At 44.5% G+C, this 22,951-nt stretch overlaps 2 protein-coding genes across 5 annotated transcripts in view; one reads left to right on the top strand and one right to left on the bottom strand.

The window, feature by feature from the left end:
• The window catches only part of LOC144769464 (vascular endothelial growth factor C-like), a 204,642-nt gene extending 192,571 nt beyond the window's left edge, over nucleotides 1-12,071 (top strand). Inside the window, exon 7 of the mRNA XM_078653576.1 lies at nucleotides 11,196-12,071. Within this exon, the coding sequence (XP_078509702.1) occupies nucleotides 11,196-11,415 (220 nt within the window). The 3' untranslated portion in view covers nucleotides 11,416-12,071. The remainder of the gene's footprint in view (nucleotides 1-11,195) is intronic.
• Nucleotides 7,111-22,951, bottom strand: part of HMGXB3 (HMG-box containing 3) — a 526,740-nt gene continuing 510,899 nt past the window's right edge. For all 4 annotated transcript variants that reach the window (XM_078653572.1, XM_078653575.1, XM_078653573.1 and 1 more), the window contains one exon: nucleotides 7,111-9,874. In XM_078653572.1, the coding sequence (XP_078509698.1) occupies nucleotides 9,371-9,874 (504 nt within the window). In that variant the 3' untranslated portion in view covers nucleotides 7,111-9,370. The remainder of the gene's footprint in view (nucleotides 9,875-22,951) is intronic.

Below are 22,951 nucleotides of genomic sequence, written 5' to 3'. Positions count from 1 at the left end.
GCAGACTGTCTCCAGTGTCAACATCATGGGTACACCAATCAGTTTGGCTGGGTGTCAGAGAGAACATATGTCTGAAGGATTGCAGAACTTGCCTGCAATCCTGTTGCTGATGTTCAGTGAGGCTGCCACAAAAGACAACACCATCAACTGATCCATCATCAGGATTCTGAGTGAGCAGGTCTGGGAGAGGGTCACTCTCTTCCTCCTGTCCCTCATCTGTGGCCATGAGCAAGCTCATGTCCTTCTTGTCAACATATGCCTTGAGCCTGTTAACATGGAGCACTCTGAGAGGGCTCCTGGGAGTTCCAAGGTCCACCAAGTAGGTAACCTCTCCCTTTTGCTCAATGATGGTGTGGGGCCCAGACCATTTGTCTTTCAGAGCTGCTGGGGCCACTGGCTCCAGCACCCACACCTTCTGTCCTGGCTGGTACACAGTCAGAACAGCCTTTTGGTCATGCCAAGCTTTTTGAAGTTCTTGGCTGGCCTCAAGGTTTTTAGATGCCTTTTCCATGTACTCAGCCATCCTGGAGCGGAGACCAAGTACATAGTCCACTATGTTGGTTGCAGACTTTTTGAGAGGTCTCTCCCATCCTTCCTTCACCAAACACAGGGGTCCTCTTACAGGATGCCCATACAGAAGCTCAAAAGGGCTGTAGCCAACCCCCTTCTGTGGGACCTCTCTGTAAGCAAACAAGAGGCAGGGGATCAGGACATCCCATCTTCTCCTAAGAGTTTCAGGTAGTCCATGAATCATCCCTTTGAGGGTCCTGTTGAATCTCTCAACAAGCCCATTGCATTGTGGGTGGTAGGGTGTGGTGAACTTGTAGTTCACACCACACTCCTTCCACATTGCAGTCAGATATCCTGACATGAAGTTTGTACCTCTGTCAGAAACAACCTCCTTAGGGAAGCCCACTCTGGAGAACACTCCAACTAGGGCCCTTGCCACTACAGGTGCTGTAGTGGTCCTAAGTGGAATAGCTTCAGGATACCTGGTGGCATGATCCACCACCACCAGTATAAACTTGTGCCCTGATGCTGTCTGGGGTTCCATTGGACCAACAATGTCAATCCCCACTCTTTCAAAGGGAACCCCCACCACAGGTAGTGGTATGAGGGGGGCCTTTGTTGTGCCACCTGACTTACCACTGGCTTGGCAAGTGACACAGGAGCGACAAAACTCCTTGGTATTCTCATTCATGTGGGGCCAGTGAAAGTGTGAGACAAGCCTGTCCCAAGTCTTTGTCTGGCCTAAGTGACCTGCAAGGGGAATCTCATGGGCCAAGGTGAGAAGGAAACCTCTCAGAGACAAGGGGATGACCAGCCTCCTGGTTGCACCAGGCTTGGGGTCTCTTGACTCAGAGTACAGGAGTCCATCTTCCCAGTATACCCTGTGGGCACCTGTGGCATTCCCTGCAGCCTCAGCAGCAGCCTGCTGTCTGAGGGGTTCAAGGGAAGGGCAGTCTAACTGTGCCTTCCCCAGGTCTGCTCTGGAGGGTCCCCCTGAGCCCAGAAACTCAACTTGATCAAGTTCAAGCTCTTTAGGCTCAGTTTCCCTCAGTTCTCTCAGATCAGCCTCCTCAGAGACTTGATCCTCAACCTGGGGCAAGGGGGAAGGCAAAGCCTTAACCCTACTGCTCTTCTTCTTGGGAGGTGTCTGGTCCATAATTTCAGGATCCAGCACCTGTTCAGTGGGGCATTTTCTGGCCTGTGACCTAGTCACAGCAAGCACATGTGCTGGCAAGCCTAACATTTCCATGTGAGTCCTCTGCTCCACTTCTGACCATTGTGATGACTCCAAATCATTGCCCAACAAACAATCAACTGGGAGGTCTGAACTGACTACAACTTTCTTTTGTCCCTTCACTCCACCCCAGGAGAAAGCCACAATCGCCACACTATGACTAGTAGTGACGTTGCTAGCATTGGTCACCAGGAAATCAGTACCTGGCATGATCTGTCCAGGGTCCACAAAGTTAGGTGTCACCATGGTGACACTGGCACAAGTGTCCCTATAGGCCTGAGCCATTTTGCCATTAATCAAAGGTGTCTGCCTGTATTTGCCCAAAGTATTGGGACTTATCTCAGGGGACATATCCATATCCCCTGTACAGACAAGGACAGCCTGAGTGAGTGTGCCAACTAAGTTGTCAGACCCCTCAGTACCCAAGGTTAACCCAACTAATGCCTTGGGAGGTACACTACCACTACTGACTGTACTAGGGGGTGCAGTTGCCTTAGGGGCTGTAGTGGCAGGAGTTTGTCCTCCTCTTTTGGTGCACTCACTAAACCAGTGAGACTTACTTTTGCAGTACTGGCACCACCCTTTTGACTGGCCTTCTTGAGTCTTCTTCTTCTGGGAAGCCTGACCCCCACCCTCTTTGGTTTGTTGGGGACCTGGTGAAGACTTCTGGTCATTTTGTTCACTCTTTGCATTACCCTTCTGGTCTGCTTTCTTCTGACCACCCTGGTTCTGGTTCTGCTTGATCCTTGTCCTGACCCATTTGTCTGCCTTCTTTCCCAATTCTTGGGGAGAGGTCAGATCTGAATCAACAAGGTGCTGGTGCAACAACTGGTTCTGACAATTGTTTAAAATTTGTTCTCTCATCATAAGATTATACAATCCTGTGTAATCTGTAACCTTGCTACCCAGCAACCAGCCCTCCAAAGCCTTAGTGGCACAATCCACAAAGTCAGACCAGTCCTGAGACTGAGTTTTCTGGGTGTCTCTGAACAGCAACCTGTACTGCTCAGTGGTTAAACCAAACCCAACCAGTGCATTTTTCAGGACCTGGTAATCATTAGCATCCTCCACTCTTGTAGTGAGGAGCTTATCTCTACCTTTACCATCAAAGGAGAGCCACAGTATAGCTGCCCACTGACTTCGGGGAATGCACTGCACAGTGCAGGCCCTCTCCAAAGCAGCCATCCATTTCTGGATATCATGCCCTTGCTTAAAGGGGGGCACTATCTTAGTCAGGTGTTTAGTATCTAAACCCTTCTCTCTATCTCTTGGGAGATTGCTGCCACCAGTGGGAGCTAGCCCACTCATCTGCTGCTCTCTAGCAAAGGCAAGCTTTTCTTTGGCCAGGGCAAGGTCTTCCCTTTCAATCCTCAGAGCAGCCTGTCTCATTCTAGCTTCATGCTCTATTCTCTGAGGGGAAGTCACTCTCCTCTGTGGAGAGTTCCTCCTCCTCTGGGAAGAGGCATTAGAGTGCAGAGATCTATTGGAGTCCCTAGAAAGAGATCTATCTCTCCTAACTCCAAGGTTAGGCCCACTTCGGGTTAGTACTGGGGGTCCCCCAGATCCTAGCCCAAGTAAGTCTAAGTTGGCCCTGGTTAGCCTTCGGACTACCTCAAGACCTTTGTCTACCTCATCCCCAGAGAGTACCTCCTGATCCTCCTCCTCCTCCACTGCAGTAGCAGTGTTGGGGAGGTCTGGATCCCCAGAGGTTCCCTCTAAGGCTGGCATGTTCTCATGTAACTGAGAAATCTTTCTGGCATCATATGTCTCTAAGAGACCTATCAGAAAGGGAATGGTGGGGTTAGACCCCTGCTTCAGTTTCCTGGAGGTACAGACTTGTCTCATCTCCTGGAAACTGAGAGCTGCATATCTTGAAGTGACCTGTGGAGGGTCAACACTTACCAGGGGAGTCTCAGTGGACTCTCCATGGTTAGACATGCTTTTCTAGTGAGGTGTAAGTGGTGCACTTACCAACACTACATGTTTGCCTACTGATCCCTTGCTAGAGTTGTAGTTTAGGGTGTGCTAGGCCCTAGGAGCTACAACAGCTGGTTCAGTAGAACTCAGAGTATTCTAAGCTAAGTTATATGTACCTTTAGTACTTATGTGATCTTTCACAAGATATTCTTAGGATATGTGTGGTAAAACAACAGCAAGCTCAAATCCCAACCGCTGCTCACCAATGTGAGAAGTTGGCCTGATGTGCAGTGTTCACTATTCTAGTGATCACTATATATCAGTCCAAACAACCCTTATTGATGATTGGTTGTAAGTCAACCTTATAGACCAGCTATCCTAGTAGCATGGATACGAGCAGTCTAAGGCTAAGACTCTAGAGGGCGTGTTAAGCCAGCTGTTTTACCATCACATTACCCCTTGAACACCCAGTGAAAGGACACCACACAAGTGTTATGAAAATAAACAATGTATTTATTAGAATCACAACAGCCCTGTACTCTTTATGAGGACAGGGTGCTAGGCACACAACAAAACTCTTACGAAAATACTTAAGTTAGCACGGTATACACAAATGCCCGAGGGGCACGAAAAACCATATACTTTAAAAGTGGAATGCGAAATTACTAGCAGGTAAGTACAGTACTAATAGGCTTTGGAATCGCTAGGACTTGACTATGGAATCGTTAGATTACTTCTAGGAGGCCTAGGGGACTCGGGTGCAGAGTGTGCACTCTCACGCGGGATGCGGGACAAAGTCTATGGTAGCTAGTAACGCTAAAGTTAGTGTTCACGGGCGAACCCGACCTGGTAGGGAGAAAACGACAGTGGATCCTGACCCTTGGATAGTGAGGCTATGCTGGGGCACCGAAATGCCGAAGTTACCTAGCCCAGGGGCTGCAGCTGCATAGGTCTCAAAAGACGTCGGGAACCCTCGTTGCCGGACCAGGAGCCTGGAAGAAAGATGCTGGCAGGCGACCAGTGAAGATAGTTCGAAGTGATCCAAGCCTGGATCTGGAAGATGGATGACACCTGAAAGCAGAGGGGACCAAGTTCGTGACTACTAGCCAGTAGTCAGTGGGTACCAGGAGGGCACCGGATGGTAGTCACCTCGACTAGGTGAGTGGGCGACGCTGTGCTCTGCAGATCTCACGGACCAGGAGGCGTTGTCGGCGACCAGGATGGAGAGGCGAGCTGTCCCACGATGGATGAAGCTGTCGGCGTCGAAGAACCCAGGATTGGGCAACAAAGCCTTGGCTAATTCAAGCCCACGCGGTGGACTCAAAATGGCGTCTTGAGTGGACCAGGAGGGTCCGGGGTGCTCCTCTTCTGGAAGGGAGCAAGAGCCAGTCTGGAGCAACCAGACTAGCAGCAGTGATGTCGTCGGGCGTCGTTCAGAAGGCCACAAGCCAGCGGGCTAGTAGCCAAACAACGCGGTGAGCAGCAAAAAGCAGAAGGGCCCCACGCCGATCGTGGAGATGCTGGGGGGCTGCTCTTCGGTGCTGGAGCTGCTCAGGGTCGGGGCTTCTCGGTCCCCAAAGCACTCACCAGAGGATCCCTCGGCGGTCGTGCTGGAAAGAAGTCGTGCAGTCTTGAAGATGGCCGGTCCCTCGAGGTCTCGTCGCACCCACGGTTCTCAGCTTGGCTGTAGAGGTCAGAGGTGCCAGAGAAGCCGGTTCTCGTCGAGCTGGGCAGTCGGATTCCGGAGGAAGGACTTACAGCAGACCGCAGTGTTCTTAAGATGGTGCCTGCGGATGCAGGGTGACTACTCCTTAGCCACAAGGGAGAATCTTGAAAAAGAAATCTTGATGTCCTTTCGTAGAAAGTCGTGTCTTGATTCCAAAGATGATCTATTTTGGAAGGGGGCCTGCTCCTACCTTTATCTGGGAAAAGGGGGCTGGCACGCGACTAGGTCCTGCCCTATGGGTGGGACCAGGAGGGGGGTGGTTACACCCACTTCCTTGGCGGGCTTTTCCCCAGCTCAGGGTCTGGAGTGTCCCTGGAACTGGTTCAAGCCGGCCTATGCATAGTGAGCACCGGGGTGCCACTTGCAGTCACCTTCCTCTGAAGCCCTGCCTACCTAGGATACACAAAATCCTGTCTGGGACGGTGCTGGCACCGCCCCTGGCAGGAAACCCTTTGTCCTTATCTCCTGCTCTGGGAGGACTCCCAGCAGCAGGAGGGCAGACTTGTGTCTCGGTGGCAGCATCCATTTTGTGGAGCTCAGGCTCTGTTTGACTTTAACCGGGGTTAGGGGTTACATACATGTCGTGTCCCTCTAGAAGGGTGGAATGCTAACCCCGTCGCCAGAATTGGCGAGGGGTTAGTATTCCAATTCGTATGACACCTTACTCGACATGTTTTGATAAAGCGATACCAGAGTTGGCATATAACCGCGAGGATTATAATGCACTTAAGAGTATATGGTATGCGATATCATGGAAACGGCTAAGGGATAGATCCCGAAAGCCGCAGACAGGCTCAGCTCATGCCAGAGCACCATCTCACACGATTCCAAGCACTCTGCCTTCAGGATTGTTAAGGCCTGCCATAGGAGTGACTGATAGGAGATCTGTGTGTCCATTTTAGGGTTAGATATAGGTATACTATATCTAAAGCAAAGGGTGAGTACACCACCTTGCCCCAGCTGTCGTGCAGCCAGTTGTGTCAGTTTAGTTAGTCAGTCCAGGGGTGGCACAATACATGCTTCAGCCCCTGGGAGACTTCTGGGTGCACCTCAGCCCTGGGTACAGGGACTTGGAGAGGGCCCAGTGCCAATTCAGTACCTGAGTACAATTTGGATAGAGAGAACAGCTAGGCTGTGGGTCTGATTAGCAGGCCCACAGCCAGGGAAAGTCGTAAACCAGTGCAGCAAAAAGCAAAAATCTGGGTGATCATAGGATTGCAGACCCTACTCTCCTACAGCGCAGCAAAGATCTCTTTGACTTCTAGGATTTCTTCTTACAGTGCGACTTACCGGACGCCTTCAGACAAGTTTACGACCACTGGGTGCTGCTCCGCTAGAAGTCCCGGGCCTTTTCGCATGATCAGTATCTTGAGAATGACATTTAGGAAGAGTACAAATAATCAAATTTAATGTTGAACATTTACCTATATTAACTGTCTGTTATATAATCTTTTAAATAAAACCATTGAACTGAAATAAAAATGGACTATACCTATGAAAGGCCTGCAGTTTTCAGACTTCACTGTGACTTTTGTCCACTGCTGTCTGCTAGTCTCTTGGAGGAACCACCTTTCCAGTAATTGTTCCAGTTTCTGCATATTCTAATTACCTTTTAAATACTTACGGTCCAGGTCTACAAATGGTTTAAATGAAATACACTTCAGTTCAGTCTAGAAAATGCCACAAGGCTACCACAAGCTAAGAATAGAATGGATCCCAAAGCAAGAATAGCAAAATATTTATTCAGTTGTATGGCTTTACATAAAGGAAAAAGCAAAAGAACACTTCATCTTTTAAATAAATTAAAGTCCAGATTTAAATTGAGAAGGTGAAACAAACATTTCCCAAGTTTGTAACATCAAACTGCTCCCACAGAACGGTAGCACAGACAGATATATTGCACAGATGAATATTACATTTTTAACATCATACTTTTCCCCTTCACAGAAGGAATATTTACTCATCAGAACAATAGACAAGTATTTTAAACGTCCAGCATAGCTCCTGGACTTAAACTAGCGGGCAGGGTCTCCATGGCAGGATAACCTGGTACTAGATTGACACTTCTCCAATCCTACAGATCTATCAGAGCTGTAGCCTGTCAGATACCCAACCAGTTACCGAGAGGCCATCCATTTATAATCAGCCAATTGCATTTGGCTACTGGAGGGGGAACTCTGTCATTTAAATCTGAAAGTAAATGTCAGGCAGAACTTTGATTTGTTACACGAATCTATAGTGGGCACATGCTGCTCACACTGAAGCCCACATTGAAGAGCAAGGACTCCTCAATGTGGGCTCACAGCACTGCCCAAAGTGGTCCCAGAGGGTGCACCTGCTCTTTTTCTGACCTTTCCACAGGAATTACTAGTGTGTCTAGGCAGAGATAGCCCTCTGTACATTTCCTAAAGAGTGGCGGGAGATTTTCATGGACCGCAATAACGATCCCATAAATGTGATTTCATCCAACATGATCTTCAAAGTTGAAAAGACAATGTGCAGCATACTTTATTTAATTGCATGCCCCAATCTTGCTAAATTTTGCAAGTGCAGAAATACTCAGTCGGTTGTCATTTGGTAAAGTAACATGATGAGCAGTATTTCCAATGGTCCACTGTGAATTTAATTTGTTTTTATCTTAAAACAAATATGTAATTGAATACATTTCTACTGTTGTTTGTGACAGTATAAGGCAACAACTCTGCAATCATAATCCACAGGTACAGCAAAATTTATTTTTCAAAAAATCATGCCGCACATTATGTGGCTTTGAAGTGATTTACACAAATTCTGACTCCAAGGTCAGAATTGTAACCACTAGACCTCATTTTTTGACAAATGCATTCTCCCATAACAAAAAAAACCCAAAAGAGATGTATAGCTTGAAACATAAGAGCCTCCATGATATAATTAATGTGGACCCCTGCTGATCAGATGCAGTGATAAGGTGCTTGTTCTGTGAAAGAGATAACATTTACATGTGTACTCCTGGTATGTCTAGGTGTTCCATCGAACTGGATTCAGAACCAGAAGCAGCTGCCAGTGTGGAGCATTCTCTAGATGTAACCAAAATTCATGCAATGGTAGATCTGGCTCAAAGATATTACTTGTAACTGCAAGACTGACCTGAGCACTAGCTCATTCGACCTAACCATCCATCATATTTGTCCGGAGACTGAACACATTTAGATAGTGACAATTCTTGACTTCTCCAGCCTTGTGCAGCAGAGTCCATAGGTTCTGATGGGTAGGTCAACAGTCTCAAAGAAATTCTTGTCCACGCAACCATTAAATACATCTTATAGCAGCAGCATTTTACCATCAGCAGCAGAAGAACCTTTTTTTAAAAAACATTCTGACACCAAATGAAGCCATTAAATGTATAACATTGAAGAAAATGCCAAAGCCAGTTCCATAATGTTAGGCTACCTCCATCTCTATGATGGCTCAACCAATCCCAGTGCAATCCTAATTTTGGGACCTCTACTATAGGATAGGTTTTACCTGGAATGACATCAGACTATACCAACATACTCTACTCATGCATACCAGCTGGTGCATTCTGAACTTCCAGGAGGCTGGCATGTGCAATCATTCACAGACCTCATATGGGGCTAGTGCATTTCAGTCAAGGAAAACCCACTTGCTTGCAAAATATTTTCATTTGTCTTACACACCACACATAGCCAAGAAGGTGTGAGGTTACGTGCAAGGAGTTCACAACTGGGAGATAAGCATAGGTCGGGTTGTCTGACAGGAAGTGAAGGGCAGAAGCATTGTCAAGATGGCAATCTCAGCACTTGTCATTATGGCAAGTCTTAAGAGCCTGGATATATGTTCTTCGGTACCAAGCACGTTCACAGTTATAGTAAACAAGGAGGGTTGGGACTAAAACTGATACAAAATCACCTCAAGATCCCATAAACCATTTAAGGTCTTGGCTTGCCTACCATCACAAATGACATCTAGCAAGCACCCTAAAATTAACTGCCGGGTGTCACAAAGGTTTCAGCTGCTGTTTTTACTTTCTCCTCATCCTCCCCTTCTTCCTCATCCATGCTGTCTTCCGTTTTGATTTGTGCCACTCCCAGTCGGTACAAGGTATCTCGGATTACTACCTCACCAGGCTGGCAGCTCTGCACAATCTCATGGATCTGACGGTTTACAATCTCCCGACTAGTGAGAAAATCAATGAGGCGGTTGTAGAGGTAGTAGTGAGTGGCATTGTCAAAGGTGAGAACCTGCTGGCGGACCATGCTGGTCTTGCTGTCATTAATAGCAGTAATGATGGCTTCATATGGCTCAAGCTCTCGGCACAGAGAGAGGGAACGGTGCCGCGCACTGCTGTTGATGTGGCTGCTCTGCTCACCTCCAGCATGGACGATTCTGCGGCAGGTGGATTTAGTCACAGGGTGCTGGAGAGAAGGCTCAGCTACGGTCATATCCACATTGTAGTGTTGATCGAGCAGCTCCGGGGCAGATACATACTGTGGAAGATATATCACTATTAATATAATTTCAAAATAGGTCAGACCCACAGCCAAGAACATCAGTGTGCAATTCCTGATTCTGTAGAAATGCTCTTAAAAATGCTTTAAACAATATATCATAGGTGAAAGGCATATATTTTAACAAGTTAATTATTTCCAAGGCTCACCTGAAGAGTCGAAATAGCAACTACACCATATTGTTGGTCAATGTCACACTCACCCCTTAACCTAATCCTCTTCTGCCTATCTTCTACTACTTGCGCGTCATCAGTTTCTGAAACTCACTTAATCTGGCTTCGCTTATATACCTTCGTTCTTTTCCACACTCGACTAATCGTTTAGCTTAGAATTGGAGATTTACAGCTCTGACTTTTCTTCAACATTTACTCCCTTCTTCTAGTTTCTGTTAGCAAGATGGATTCCTTCTCTAGTTTATAGGTAGTAGTCTACTTCATTGACTTAATTCCGTTCTCCTTGTATATTGTCTCCTGCCTAAAAGTGAGAGTGGAAGTTATGTTTTACACTTTGTTTGCTGGCCACGATTCACAAATGCCAAAAGTGCTCTTTTTCACTCAGATCACATTTTAACTTTGTTTTACCTTTCTCCATGACCTTCTCCACATTATCACTCACTGACCACCTGATGACTTAGATTTGTAAATGAGAATGTACTTTTCCAAAAACATTGCCTTAGGTACTGCTTCCAGCTTACCTTTGCCATGGTATGGTCAAAAAACAGCATCAATGATAATCATCATGAGAGTATGACAGAAATTAAATGTCACTGTCTCAGAAGACAAAATGGTGAACAAGAAAACGGTCCCTAGACCGTCAATGAAATAGAAGAAAACTCTTCGCACAAATGAACATATTCGGCATCAAACTCCACCAAAGAATCCTTTTAGATACAATTAGACAATAGGAAAAGCATATACGAAACACTTTTAAAAACAAATGTACTTTCATCAAAGTCCAAACAGATTTGGCAAAAAGCAGTCCACAATATGTTTTAATATCTTAAAACCTGCCATGACTTACACCATTTCTTAATTTACCTACCCACAATCCTCTCATTCCTGCCTCTTGCACAAAGTGTCTGAACATCTGGTCCCACTTAAAGGTATAGCTGAATTTATAAACCCAATCATCATCCCCAAACCTGTCAAAGACTTTCTGCTACTGCAACATAAGATGTACATATTCAACTTCTCTCTGTCCCACAGTGTTTATCGAGACTGTATGAAAATAGGCCAAGTTGTTTCGCTCTTAAACACTTTGCTCTCTAAGATCATTTCAATAATTTCTATCTTGTTTCCAGATCTCCATTCTTCACTACGTTTCTTGAAACTTGTACTAATGATGAACCTAAACAATTCATCAACAATAGAAACCTCATCAAATCATACATGATGCCCTGCACATCTTCAATAATGGTGAGTCTGCCTTCTTTTTCTACTGGATCTATCAGGGCCATGCAATCCACAACCTGGACCATGGATCACATCTTAATACAACCATTGAGAGATCACATGGGATAAATCATTTCACTCACAACAGATTGCAGCAGATTGAGACATGCTGCTCATTCTCATACTCAACTCCAACACCCTTGTTTGTCAATCCACATCTCAAAACCCTTGGTGAAATTCTAAACTTCAAACCAATATACTGCCAGTACACTATACTTGAAACTATCTTTTATGAATCATTTCTCTCACTTAGCGAAGACTCTGATCAACATTCAAACCTGAGGAACCTTCCAGCTGCTACGCATCTCCCACTCTCACTCTACCACTCCTGTGTAAATGTAAATGTAAATGTGTTGGATTTGTAAAGCGCACAGCTGCCCGTAAGTGTCCCAGCGCTGGAGACCGCTGGGGAACCCATCCTGGCTTTCCCTGTGAGATGGTCCTTTCTGGGTATCTCCAAGGTGAAACCAGGCATCCCCGGCGTCTGTGGGAGGCCGTTGTAGAGATGAGGCAAGCTTAATTCCCAGAGTTGCCGAGTGTGATCCCTGGTTAGAGTAGGCGCCGAGGCGATAATTGTCGAGTCCGCTGACCCTGGTCCACGACCCTGCCGCGTCGGGAATTGAACCCTGGTCCCGGGCCGTTCTCTGCTTCCGGGTCTGCCGCCTCTAACCAGTGAGCCACACCACTCCACTGTACAAAAGAAGCTCCCCTCATCGAACACCCTATACTTTTAACCTTCAAATATTCACAGTGCAAAAACTCTTGCTTTTATTCTTTGCAAACATCCAGCACATTTGTGGGATACAATCCTTATTTCTCCATATGATCTTAAGGAAATGGTCCAGTCTCGGGCCCTGTGTAAACACCATGTGATTTTAAACTCAGATTTCTAAAATCAATCTTATTTCCTTTATCAGTCACTCTACTTTTCTCGCCAAGGGTACTTTTCAGGAAGCAGACAAATTGCACCTAAGAAATTAGCCCTGTACTAATTTGGACAGTTTCCTAAAGTCAAAAGCTGCATCTACAAATTGGCCTGTTTAGTTGACATACTCCTGCACTCAGAATCTTCTCACTACCCAACTAGAAAATCCAGTTTATGGTTGATCTCACTCACTATGTACAGCTGATATCACTCTTCTTTCAATTAAAACAAACACTAAATCAATCCTCCAGATGCACACCTGCAGTTTTGATCTCTAGTCTTCTCTCCTTCCACGTCATTTGCTCTCTCCCTATTCAAAAGAACATTCAAACATCTACTATTCAATCAACACTGTCTCCTCCTTCCCCATCCCTAGCTCCACTCTCCTTGTCACTTAGCTTTGTTATGCCCTAGGTCTTCAATAATTAACTCCTAGTTGTATCTTTAAAGAATACAACCTTATCCAACAGGATGTCTTTTGTTAATGTTTGGTACACTCCATAACAGTTGTAGAAATGTATTATGTTTGTAACTGCCCAACTCTAATCTGTATGTAGGGTGACACAGGTGGATTTGGAGCAGTCCTTCCCGGACTTAGACCAAATCTGACAAGAATAGCACCCTAGAAGAGGATCTAATCCCGATCGAAAAGTGCTCTTCTTACATAGATGATATGGTTTACTGGTTGTGCAGCTGATGTACAATGACCAAAACTGATGAGGCGGCTAGTACCTATACGCCTCTGGTGGTCAAGAAGGGCAGACTGAATCAGCCAGAAAACCGAGTCAGAACAATTTGGATTGGCTTGAGTGATTTTTATATCTTGAACTCTGACAAATGTCAGGATCTGTTACCATTGTTAGGGGATCCAGCAATAATACCGAAAACACAGAATGAGTTGGTTCCAACCAGGTAGGGGGATCCTACTCTAGAACAAGGAATGGGTTGGAGACTATCCCAAATAACCCAAGGAGAAAAGGTTTCAGGATGGAAGCCTGTAATGAAGGGAATGCATGTTGTCTGACATGGTCAATCTTCCCAAATGTAACCACCATCTTCTGTAGCACACACAAGACTTCAAGAATTAACTACTCACTAAGTTATCCATGAACTACATACACACAATACCCATACATATCTCACACTTTATGAAGGTGATTGACCCCCAGCTAAGTGCACTTGATACACCTATTACCCTAGACAGACGGTAAGTAGTTCCCCACAGTGGTACAGGTAAAAGACATGTGCTCTTAGACCTTCAAATCGCAGCACAGAACCAGTCACGGTGTAGCCTGGGTTAATGGGCAATGGTGTTCCTCATGCAGAAAGGGATACAGTGTAGGTGTGCCAATCAGTCAGAGGATAGCTCTGATAACTGTCGGAAAACAGACAGAGCACTTCCAATGGATTAGCATTACTGTTCAGTTCACAAGAAGAAAACCATAATGTTGTCCTGAAAAACATACATCCTCTTCTAAGCAGTGCAGAGTACTTTTGCCCCAACAGCTCGAAGAAAAGGAACTACAACACATATGGCTACCTTTCAAAAGCAATCAGTAAGAGTGTTGTGCAACAAAGAATAACATTAGTACTGCGTCCATAATATACCACTAGACTACATGCAATGAAATGGAAAATAATTCAGGTCAACTTTAAGATTTTATCACAATGTGACACTGCATTTAGAAAAATAGTGCAGGAGTCAAAGTTAGGGGAGATATGAAATTCATTTTTTAGAGGACTACTTGTGACTAAATCCCTGCATTGTCACATTGGGCACCAGTGGCTATAAAAAGACATTCCTGGTACAAAAGGTGCAACTGTGCCCTGGAAAGGACTGGAAGCACAACAGGACAAAAGAAGGAAAGAGACCACAAAGTGTTCTTAGATGGAAAGGTGATAAGTGTCCGAGTAATTTAGGTATCCAGGTTTCCCAACGTGCAAGTCACAATGCACCTCTCTTTGCATGTCGCTGTATGCACAAGTAGAAAATACATACCACTACTACTATGTGCATCAATTGTCTGATTTTCATAACTGCCTGCTTAGTGAGGAGTTAAAAGCACCAGCAAAAGAAACAAATGCTCCAAGTGATGAACTTTTAATGCATCCTCATATGCCACTCCAATTTTGTTGGAACTCAACACTGACCTACCTCTGAATAGTGGAACTTCTGCTCGTCCAAGTCATTTAACTACAGTCTACCACCCACCAAAATATAAACTATGAAACAATGTATGTTTTACATCACAATGCAGCTTGTAGGCTTCCCATGACCATGTTTTCGCAAATTTTGTTTTTTCACTGCCAAATCACAAGGCATGAAACTTTTTGTCTTTTCATCACTTCAACCAAAAGTCCCATAGCAACGGATAGTTTCAGCCAATGCTTGATCCCTTTTACTACCACAACTGGGCCACCCATGGTAACTATACAACTGAAACATGTAAATAATGGCCAGAGATAACAGCAGCATGAAGGGGGTCACCAGTACAAGAGTGAGAAAACTACTCTGCCTAATCACAAAAAGACGTACACACTTGATGTCATCCCAGTATGAAGAAACTAGCACAGAGATATAATGAATGAGCTGGGATCAATTAAGCTGAAAACGAGAAAAACTAATTGCAGCACCCAGTTCACACCCACACTCAAATAAGCTAGTCACTGCGTATGATACCACCCTACAGATGGCTATTACCTTTACTCTCTACGTCAACAGAAGCAACAGAAAATACACGATTATAGATGTCTCGCTCACATACCAGAGTCCAAAGTATACAATTTAGAACTTGCTGGTTTCGTCCAGGACAAAGCCAAAGCCTCTAAATGAAAACCACAGATAATAATCACATGCAGATATAACTGCCACCATGCTTTGCTAAAAAAAAAAAAAAACCCCACCAGAAACGCCTGCTAGACTTCACTTCAACAACAGCATTGTACACAAGACCTACGTTGTTTTTTCAATCTAACAAAACAAAATCTAGCTGCCATCACAAACAAGCAGATCCTAGTTGACTGATGACTTCCAACTAAAACGGGCAATGCACAGTTCTTTTCCACCTTAATTTTGCAAGAAGCACATAACCAGATAGAACTTACAGACAATTGTAAACATCTTAATACTTTTGTCGCCCCTTTTTGTTACCTCTTTATGCCCTTTAGATTAGCTTGTGTATTCCGAAGGCTCAGATATTTTTTTCAGAAACATGGAAGATGTGGCACTTTTCCAAGACAATACTATTTTTGTTTCAGCTACAGAAGAATACGATATTTTTCTGTAGCAAGTTCTGTCAACTCTCAAAGGTGAATGCATTAGGCTACATAAAAAAGGAAACATTTACCTACAGGGGTTCACTTAGGACACTTTCGTAAAAAGGCATTAAACCAAAAGAAGCGTTACTTAAGGTCATCAAAGGATGTCACTATGTCCTTGTCAAAAGGTCAATTAGTGTCTGTAGTGAGGAGGTCCACGCAGGTAAGATGTATTCAGGAAGCTTTATTGTAGATAGTTACAAGTAGATAAGATCTTGTCAAGCAGCCACACCAGGAGCAGCCTGCATGCTGCTCAGCCCATTCTCAACTGTCGTTTCCAACCTCTCAGGCACCCAACATTCCAAACGCATCTTCACTCCAACATTCCATGCAGCACACATCACATTCACACTGGCTGAGCAGGAGGTGGAAATCATATAACCGTAACAATGGCAGAATACTACATACTTTCCTTACACAAGAGAGGCACAAGTCCTGTATATGAATGAATTGTAATGAGAGAGAAGCAAGAAAGGAATAACTAGGAGGAACTACAATGGAACTGAATAAATGTCAGAGCAAAGAGAACAAGGAAGGCTGAGCGAAGAGACAGGTGGAAGATGACGAAGAGGAAGCAAGGAGCAAGCCTACACAAATGGGAAAGACCAAAACTAATGCGAAATAAACTACAAGTTCACAGAAAGACATAGACGCACCAAAGACTACCCGCAAACATACCCACTGGCCAGGCAGGCAAGCAAGGAAGGAAGGACAAGGCACTACGCAAACTTAATACAAGACTGACACCCAGACACCAGAAGAAGAGAGGGATAGATCTCATCTTAAACAAGGAAGAAAGAGAAAAACACTGCACAGGAGGAAAGACTAGAGGCAGAGGAAGAATAACAAACCAAGTGGATAGTTCAGGTTCCAAAGATGAGACAAGATAGAACATCACGAGGATCACTGAACACGTACGAAAACAGAGAAGAATAAAAATACAAATGAGTATATTAATATCTCCCCCACTTTCATAATGATAAAATGAATAAGAGAATAACATTGCAGTAAAGACAATGTAAAATGATGTAAACATGACATTTCAAGTAAAGGACAGCATGTAGTCACATGTAGTGATTTGTTGTAATGGGACTATAACCCATGAGACACACCCTGTGAGGGAGAACGTGTAATAGAAAATGGGACTGAAACCAAATGACCTTCCCCCAGATGTAAGGGTGGGTAGCTTAGCTGCCTGCTAACCCTGCTAAGTTCATTCATTGATGAATGTTGGTGTGTGTCACAGTATTACGGTGACACGCACACCTTTATCTCTACACTATCAGTTACCAAATGAAACGCTTTTGTGATTTGTATTGTAGCCTTTTGTATTTATGGCTACTGTTTCATCATTGCATACATGTTTTGGCTTGTGGCACATTACATTAAGAATATGTCTATCTCTTATTATCCCATCCTCGTCGCCAAACGAATGTAGTGAGGAGTTCCACGCAGGCAAGATGTATTCAGGAAGCTTCATTGTAGATAATTACAAGTAGATAAGACCTTGTCAAGCAGTCCCATCAGGAGCAGCCTGCATGATGCTCAGCCCATTCTCAACTGTCGCTTCCAACCTCTCAGGCACCCAACACTCCAAATGCATCATCACTCCAACATTCCAAGCAGCACACAGCACATTCACACTGGCTGAGCAGGAGTTGGAAATCATATAACAGTAACAAGGGCAGAATACTACAGTGTCGTTTTTAGGAATGTGTGAATACTAATCACGGTGTATTCAAGGTTTCTATCCTCTCGCAGCATCCATATGCAGTTTATTTGAGAAATCCAAACGTGTGGTCAGAAGATATGAGCAGAGACTTTTGAAGAAATCAAGATCTTATGGTCTTGTTAGATGATGAGAAGTGGAGGAGTCTCAACAGAGTGGCCTTATCCAATATTTGTCAGAATATAGAAGCGTTTGATTTGTCAAAACCTAAGATTGATTTTACATTGTCAGAACAATACTTGACAAACAAGTAGGTTACTTATTCTCCTGTGCTTCAGGCAGTTGGGAATACTATTTGCGAAGATGTCCATATCAAAAGGAGTCATAGAATGATAAAAAACAACCAGGATACTTGAAAATTAGATTATGTTCATCTCTTATTTTGTTTTTTTGTTGGTCTACTACTGTTTCTCATTTCATGTTTTATTTACTCAAGGTATATTTCTTTTGTTAAATTTATATTCCTTTACGGAAAGGAAATGTGTTTCATTCGTAGCATTTATCAGAGCATATATTCACCTGTTTTGCCTCCTGTCACGCCTTGTTTCTTCTATGCCCTCATCTTGTGCTTCTGGTTTTGTGGCTCCTGTCCCCTGCTAGTTAGTTCTGTGTGTGTGTTCTGAGTTGCCATTTGGTATGTGTTCCACATGCTTTGTGCATAGAAATTCGTTTAGATTGTGAATGAGATCTTCATGTGATGTTGCTCCTCGTGGCAGGACTTAATAAAGGATTTGCTAAAAGCTCTTCAGTGTGCTGATGCTTTATTACTACGAGAATGTTGCTCAGCCAGGGTGTGAAGTCGGCTTTCCCTGTAGTGGAAAGGACTTTCGTTTCCTGGGCAGGGGTTTACTAGTTAGTTGATAAGATATAAGTTACTTACATGTACTTACCTGTAACTGCAGTAATGCAGTACTTGGTATCTCTCATGGATTCACACGCTTGAATCACTCTCCATCGTCGAAGTGGGAGTCCCACGGTAATCTAAATAAAGCAGTAGATAAAAAACTCCATTGGCTATTATGGTGAGAACCATGTATTTAATAGCCTATCTACCTCCTTTTTTGTTTTGTTTTTAAAGTCCCTCAGATTTTCTAGCACAAGGGAGGAGGGTGGGTTGCATGTGAATCTATGAAGGCTACCAATACAGGATAACTGCAGTTACAGGTAAGTAACTTATTTCTTATTCAACATTGGGGTATCTTTCATAGATTCACATGCTTGAATCAGAATAGCAAGCAGGATTGTAACACAGGTAAGTACCATTAGCGGATAGTGGGTAGTACTAAAAATATATTTCAAAATGCATAGCCAAACAAATATTCCTGTGGAAATAATGGTGCATAACTATATGCATGCAAACACCTAGACATGTAGGGTAAATATTTCATATTCTTGAAAAGGTATAACATTTCATAAAATAATCAGTAATTTTTTGAAACCGAAAAGAATTCCTCTAGTTAAAGAGGCTCACCTTACTGAAACAAATGACATAACTGCCTGTCCCACGGCTGCATCAGCATCCACGTTGCAGCCCTGCAGATCTTTTCCAGTGGTACCCGTGCGAAGACAGCAGCTGAGGTGGAGACTCCTCTTGTGGAATGCTCTCTCACTGTTTTGGTCAAAGGTTTGGCTGTATTGTCGTGGTAAAATTGAATTGTGGCTGCAATGCATCTTGCGATGGTAGCCTTAGAAACCGCAGTACCTTGACCACCTTGTCCAAAGGCTATAAAGAGCTGATCTGTTTTGGAGATAGCTTTAGTCTTCTGCCGGTAGAACTTAAGACACCTCTTAATATCTAGAGTGTACAAAGTTCGCTCCACTGGTGTAGTTGGATCAGGGAAGAAAGTTCTGAGAACAATAGGTTCATTTAAGTGAAATTTCGAAGGTACTTTAGGGATGAATTTCAGATTAGTTCGGAGGATTACCAAATCGTTTGCGAAATGGAGAAATGGTTGTTAAATGGTAAATACTTGTATTTCGCTAACTCTTCTGGTTGGTGTTAGAGCAAGTAGAAGAGCCACTTTCCACGAAGTACTTGATGTCAGCCGTATTAATGGGCTCAAAGGGTTGTCTTATCAATTGCGACAGGACTATATTTAAATGCCACTCTGGAGGTTAAGCTTTCACAGGAGAAAAAGTGTGGAATATGCCTTTAATGAATTGCTGTACTACTTTGGTACAACAAAGAGAAAGATGTTTTGGGGAGCGCCTATATCGAGATATAGCTGCAAGATTAACGTTAACTGATTCGTATACCATCCCTGATTTCGCCAAGGACAGTAGGTATGGTAGGACTTGTTCTGGAGCCGAGAGATACAGCTGCACTTTGTTTAGAAGGCACCATAGACAGAATTGCCTCCATTTCATTCTGTACATCTTGTTGGTGCTTTCCGCATGAGACATGATAATAATGACTTTACAGACCTGAGTAATAGTCATATTCTTAAATTCAAAGAATTCAGGAGCCACACATACAAACTGAGATGCTGTCTCTGGATGACATATCTGACCCTGGCTCTTGGTTAACAGGGTTGGCGTTGTTAGAAGGCAAATGGGCTTGGCTTACGAGAGGAGAAGAAGCTCTGAGAACCAGTGTTGTCTGGGCCATGTTGGGGTTATCAGAAGTAGGCAGCAGTGTTCAGTTTTCATTTTTGCAAGGAATCAATGGCATGGGGGCAAAGGCATAAGCATATATTCCAGACCAATGCATTGAAAAGGCAGTGTCCCGAGAATTTGGGAGAGGGTATTTACTTGCGAAGAACCAGCATTTGTATTGGTGTGGGTTGCAAACCGGTCCAGTGCCTGTTTCCACCACTGTGCAATGATCCTGTCTAGTTGGTCCGGGTTAGCTCCCACTCATGGCATCTGTCTTTTGTCCTGCTGAGGGAGTCTGCCAGAGTATTCCGAAGACCTGGAACGTGCTCTACTTTTATGGATATTCCATGAACCGTTAATTAACTCCAAAGCTCGTGGGCCGAGAGAGAGAGTAATAAACTTGGTTCCTCCCTGTGTGTTGATATAAAACATGTTTGTGGTGTTGTCCGTTAGGACCAAGACGGATGAGTCTTCTATCTGCCGGAAGGAAAGCCTGCAGGGAGAGAAAAATGGCCTTCCGTTCTGTTGATATGCATTTGTCATTGGGATGAGGACCAATTTCCTTGAATCTGGATGTCTTGGAGATGGCCCCCCGAGCCCTCCATGCAAAGATCAGTAGTGATGAATTCCGGAACCAGAGGCAGAAAAGAGAAGCCCTGTGAAAGGTACGACCTTAGGCTCCACTATCTGAACGCCTCTCTCATGGAGTGATAGAAACCACGTCAAAGGATGCTGCTGTTTGAATCCATTGTAATTGAAGCTCTTCTCGCAATGGCCTCATGTGAGGGCGAGCTAGAGGTACTAGGTTGATTGCTGAGGAGAGCATACCAAGAAGAGACTTGTATGTCCTCACTATAGTGTACCTTTTTTTGATAGTCTGAGAGTCAAGGTATGCAACCTCTCCTGTCTTTCGCGTTAGAGGAAAACCTTGTTCCGAGTGGTGTCTAGGTCTGCCCCCAGGAAAGTAATTGTTTTACTTGGAACAACTGATGACTTACGTTGGTTTATGGTAAGGCCCAGTTTGCAGAATAGTGTTGCGCAGTCCCTTGTAGCGCTGGCAGCTAGACGATCCGTGGAGCCTTGAGGAGCCAGCCATCAAATAAGGAAATACCTGGTGAGCTTGCTTCTGTAATGCGGCCGCCACTGGGGAACACAATTTGGTGCATATCTGCAGACCAGATTTCAGGACGAAGGGTATGACTCAGAGCTGATAATGGGAAGTAGTCACTGTGAAGTGGAGGAAATTTCTGTGTTTGAGGTGTATAAGAACATGGAAGTAGGCATCTTCCAAATCCAGCAATGTCATGTAGTCTCCACTGCTGAGGCGCTGAAAGATCTCTGAGAGCGTAACCATTCTGAAGGTTTGTTTTCTGAGGAATTTGTTGGGCCGTACAAGGTCTAAAATAGGCATTTGCCCGGACTTCTTGTTTATCAGGAAAAAACAGGAGTAAAATCCTTTGCCTCTTTATTCTACAGGAAATCTCTCTATTGCTCCCTTCAGTAGCATGACATTCGCCTCCTGTTTCAGTAAGTGAAGATGAGGGGGTGCGATCCCCTGGGTTGAGTATTTGGTGGGCGCTGGACAAATTGTAGAATGTGGCCATAGGATATCAAGTCCAAGAACCATCTGTCCGTTGTAAAGTTGCGCCACTGATGGATATGATTGGCAATGTTCGCACAGACTGGGATGGGGGAAGGTAGTAGCTGGTGCCCTGATGCGGCCACTGTTTGAGACCCGAGACGCGTGCTTGTGATGGGGGTTTTCTGCAAGAGCCCTGTCTGGAGAAACCAGCTGTAGTCGGTTGTCGGGAGGCTGGTTGTTGGTAGCCATGTTGGTATTGTCGTTCAAAGGACTGATACTGTTGAATGTGTTGAAAAGCACCTCTATATTCAGAGAAATCTTGTCTACGTGCTCCCCGAAAGGGCACTTTACGACACTGGAGGGTCCTCAGCATCTTAGTCGTGTCTATCAGAATCGGTCTTGAAGGCTAGTAGAGCTTCATCGATGTGCTTCCCAAATAGAGTATCCGCATCGTATGCCATGTCTAGGATTTTTGATTGTACTTCCAGACAAAATGATGTTGCTCTAAGCCATCCCTGACGACTTAATACAGCTGCACCGGCTAGTTGTCTAAAGCTTGTTGTGGCTATGTCCATGGCGCAGTCTAAATATTTCAGCAGCTGAGCGTTCCCCTCTGTTAGGACTGTTTATTTTCTTCAGGTATGAGATCCAACATGGCCCCGATGTCGGACCACATTTGCTGATCATAGCGGCCAAAAATGGCAAGGGCATTAGCAGCTCTCGCTGTAATTGCCAATGTGGATGAGAATCTCTTCACTATGGTGTTCAAGAGGCGTCCTTCCTTGTCCAGTGGGGATGTGATGGGGGGTTGAAGGATTATTCGATCTCCTCTGTGCCTTTTGAGAGATCACTGAATCCGGTTTGAGATGACCTGTAAGGCATGCGGGGAATCCTCAGGTGCTCTGTATTTCTTGGCAATACAGGCAACACTGTGGATGGTGACTTTAAGGCCTTCCTGCCAGATATGTTCAAGGACTTACTTGCTTGTTCTCTAAAATCATAAAGGAAGCAATCTGATTGCTTCACTATTGTGGGCAGATAACATCTGGAGGCAGCACTATCCATCAGTTTATGAAATCCTCTAATATCCTCAGGAGGAGAGTCAGAAGGATGATAAGGAGGTGGCGATGGTGTGGAAACTATGTAATTGTCCCATTCAAAGCAGGCCGTGGAGGATCATGAATTTCTCCCTCTTCAGCATCATCTTCAGAAGAGGACAGCCCATCCCTAGGAGGAACCAGGATGATGGGAGTAGAAGAAGGGAGCAATATTGGTGTAGGTGGCACCATAGGTGGCTGTGGTAGCCTCTTGGGGTGGGAACCTTTTCTTGTAGATCTTGGATCAAAGTAGATGGTATCAGACAATGTTCTTGTCTAGGAGGATCAACATAATACCTGTATTGTTGGTTAGGTTTAGGATGAACTGGATAGTAATGTTGGTAGTACTGTTCCTCGTC

The sequence above is a fragment of the Lissotriton helveticus genome, chromosome 7 (assembly GCF_964261635.1).
Source record: "Lissotriton helveticus chromosome 7, aLisHel1.1, whole genome shotgun sequence".
NCBI classification, from domain to species: Eukaryota; Metazoa; Chordata; class Amphibia; order Caudata; family Salamandridae; genus Lissotriton; species Lissotriton helveticus.
Note: the sequence above shows the minus strand (reverse complement) of the source record. Positions and strands in the feature narration are given on the sequence as shown.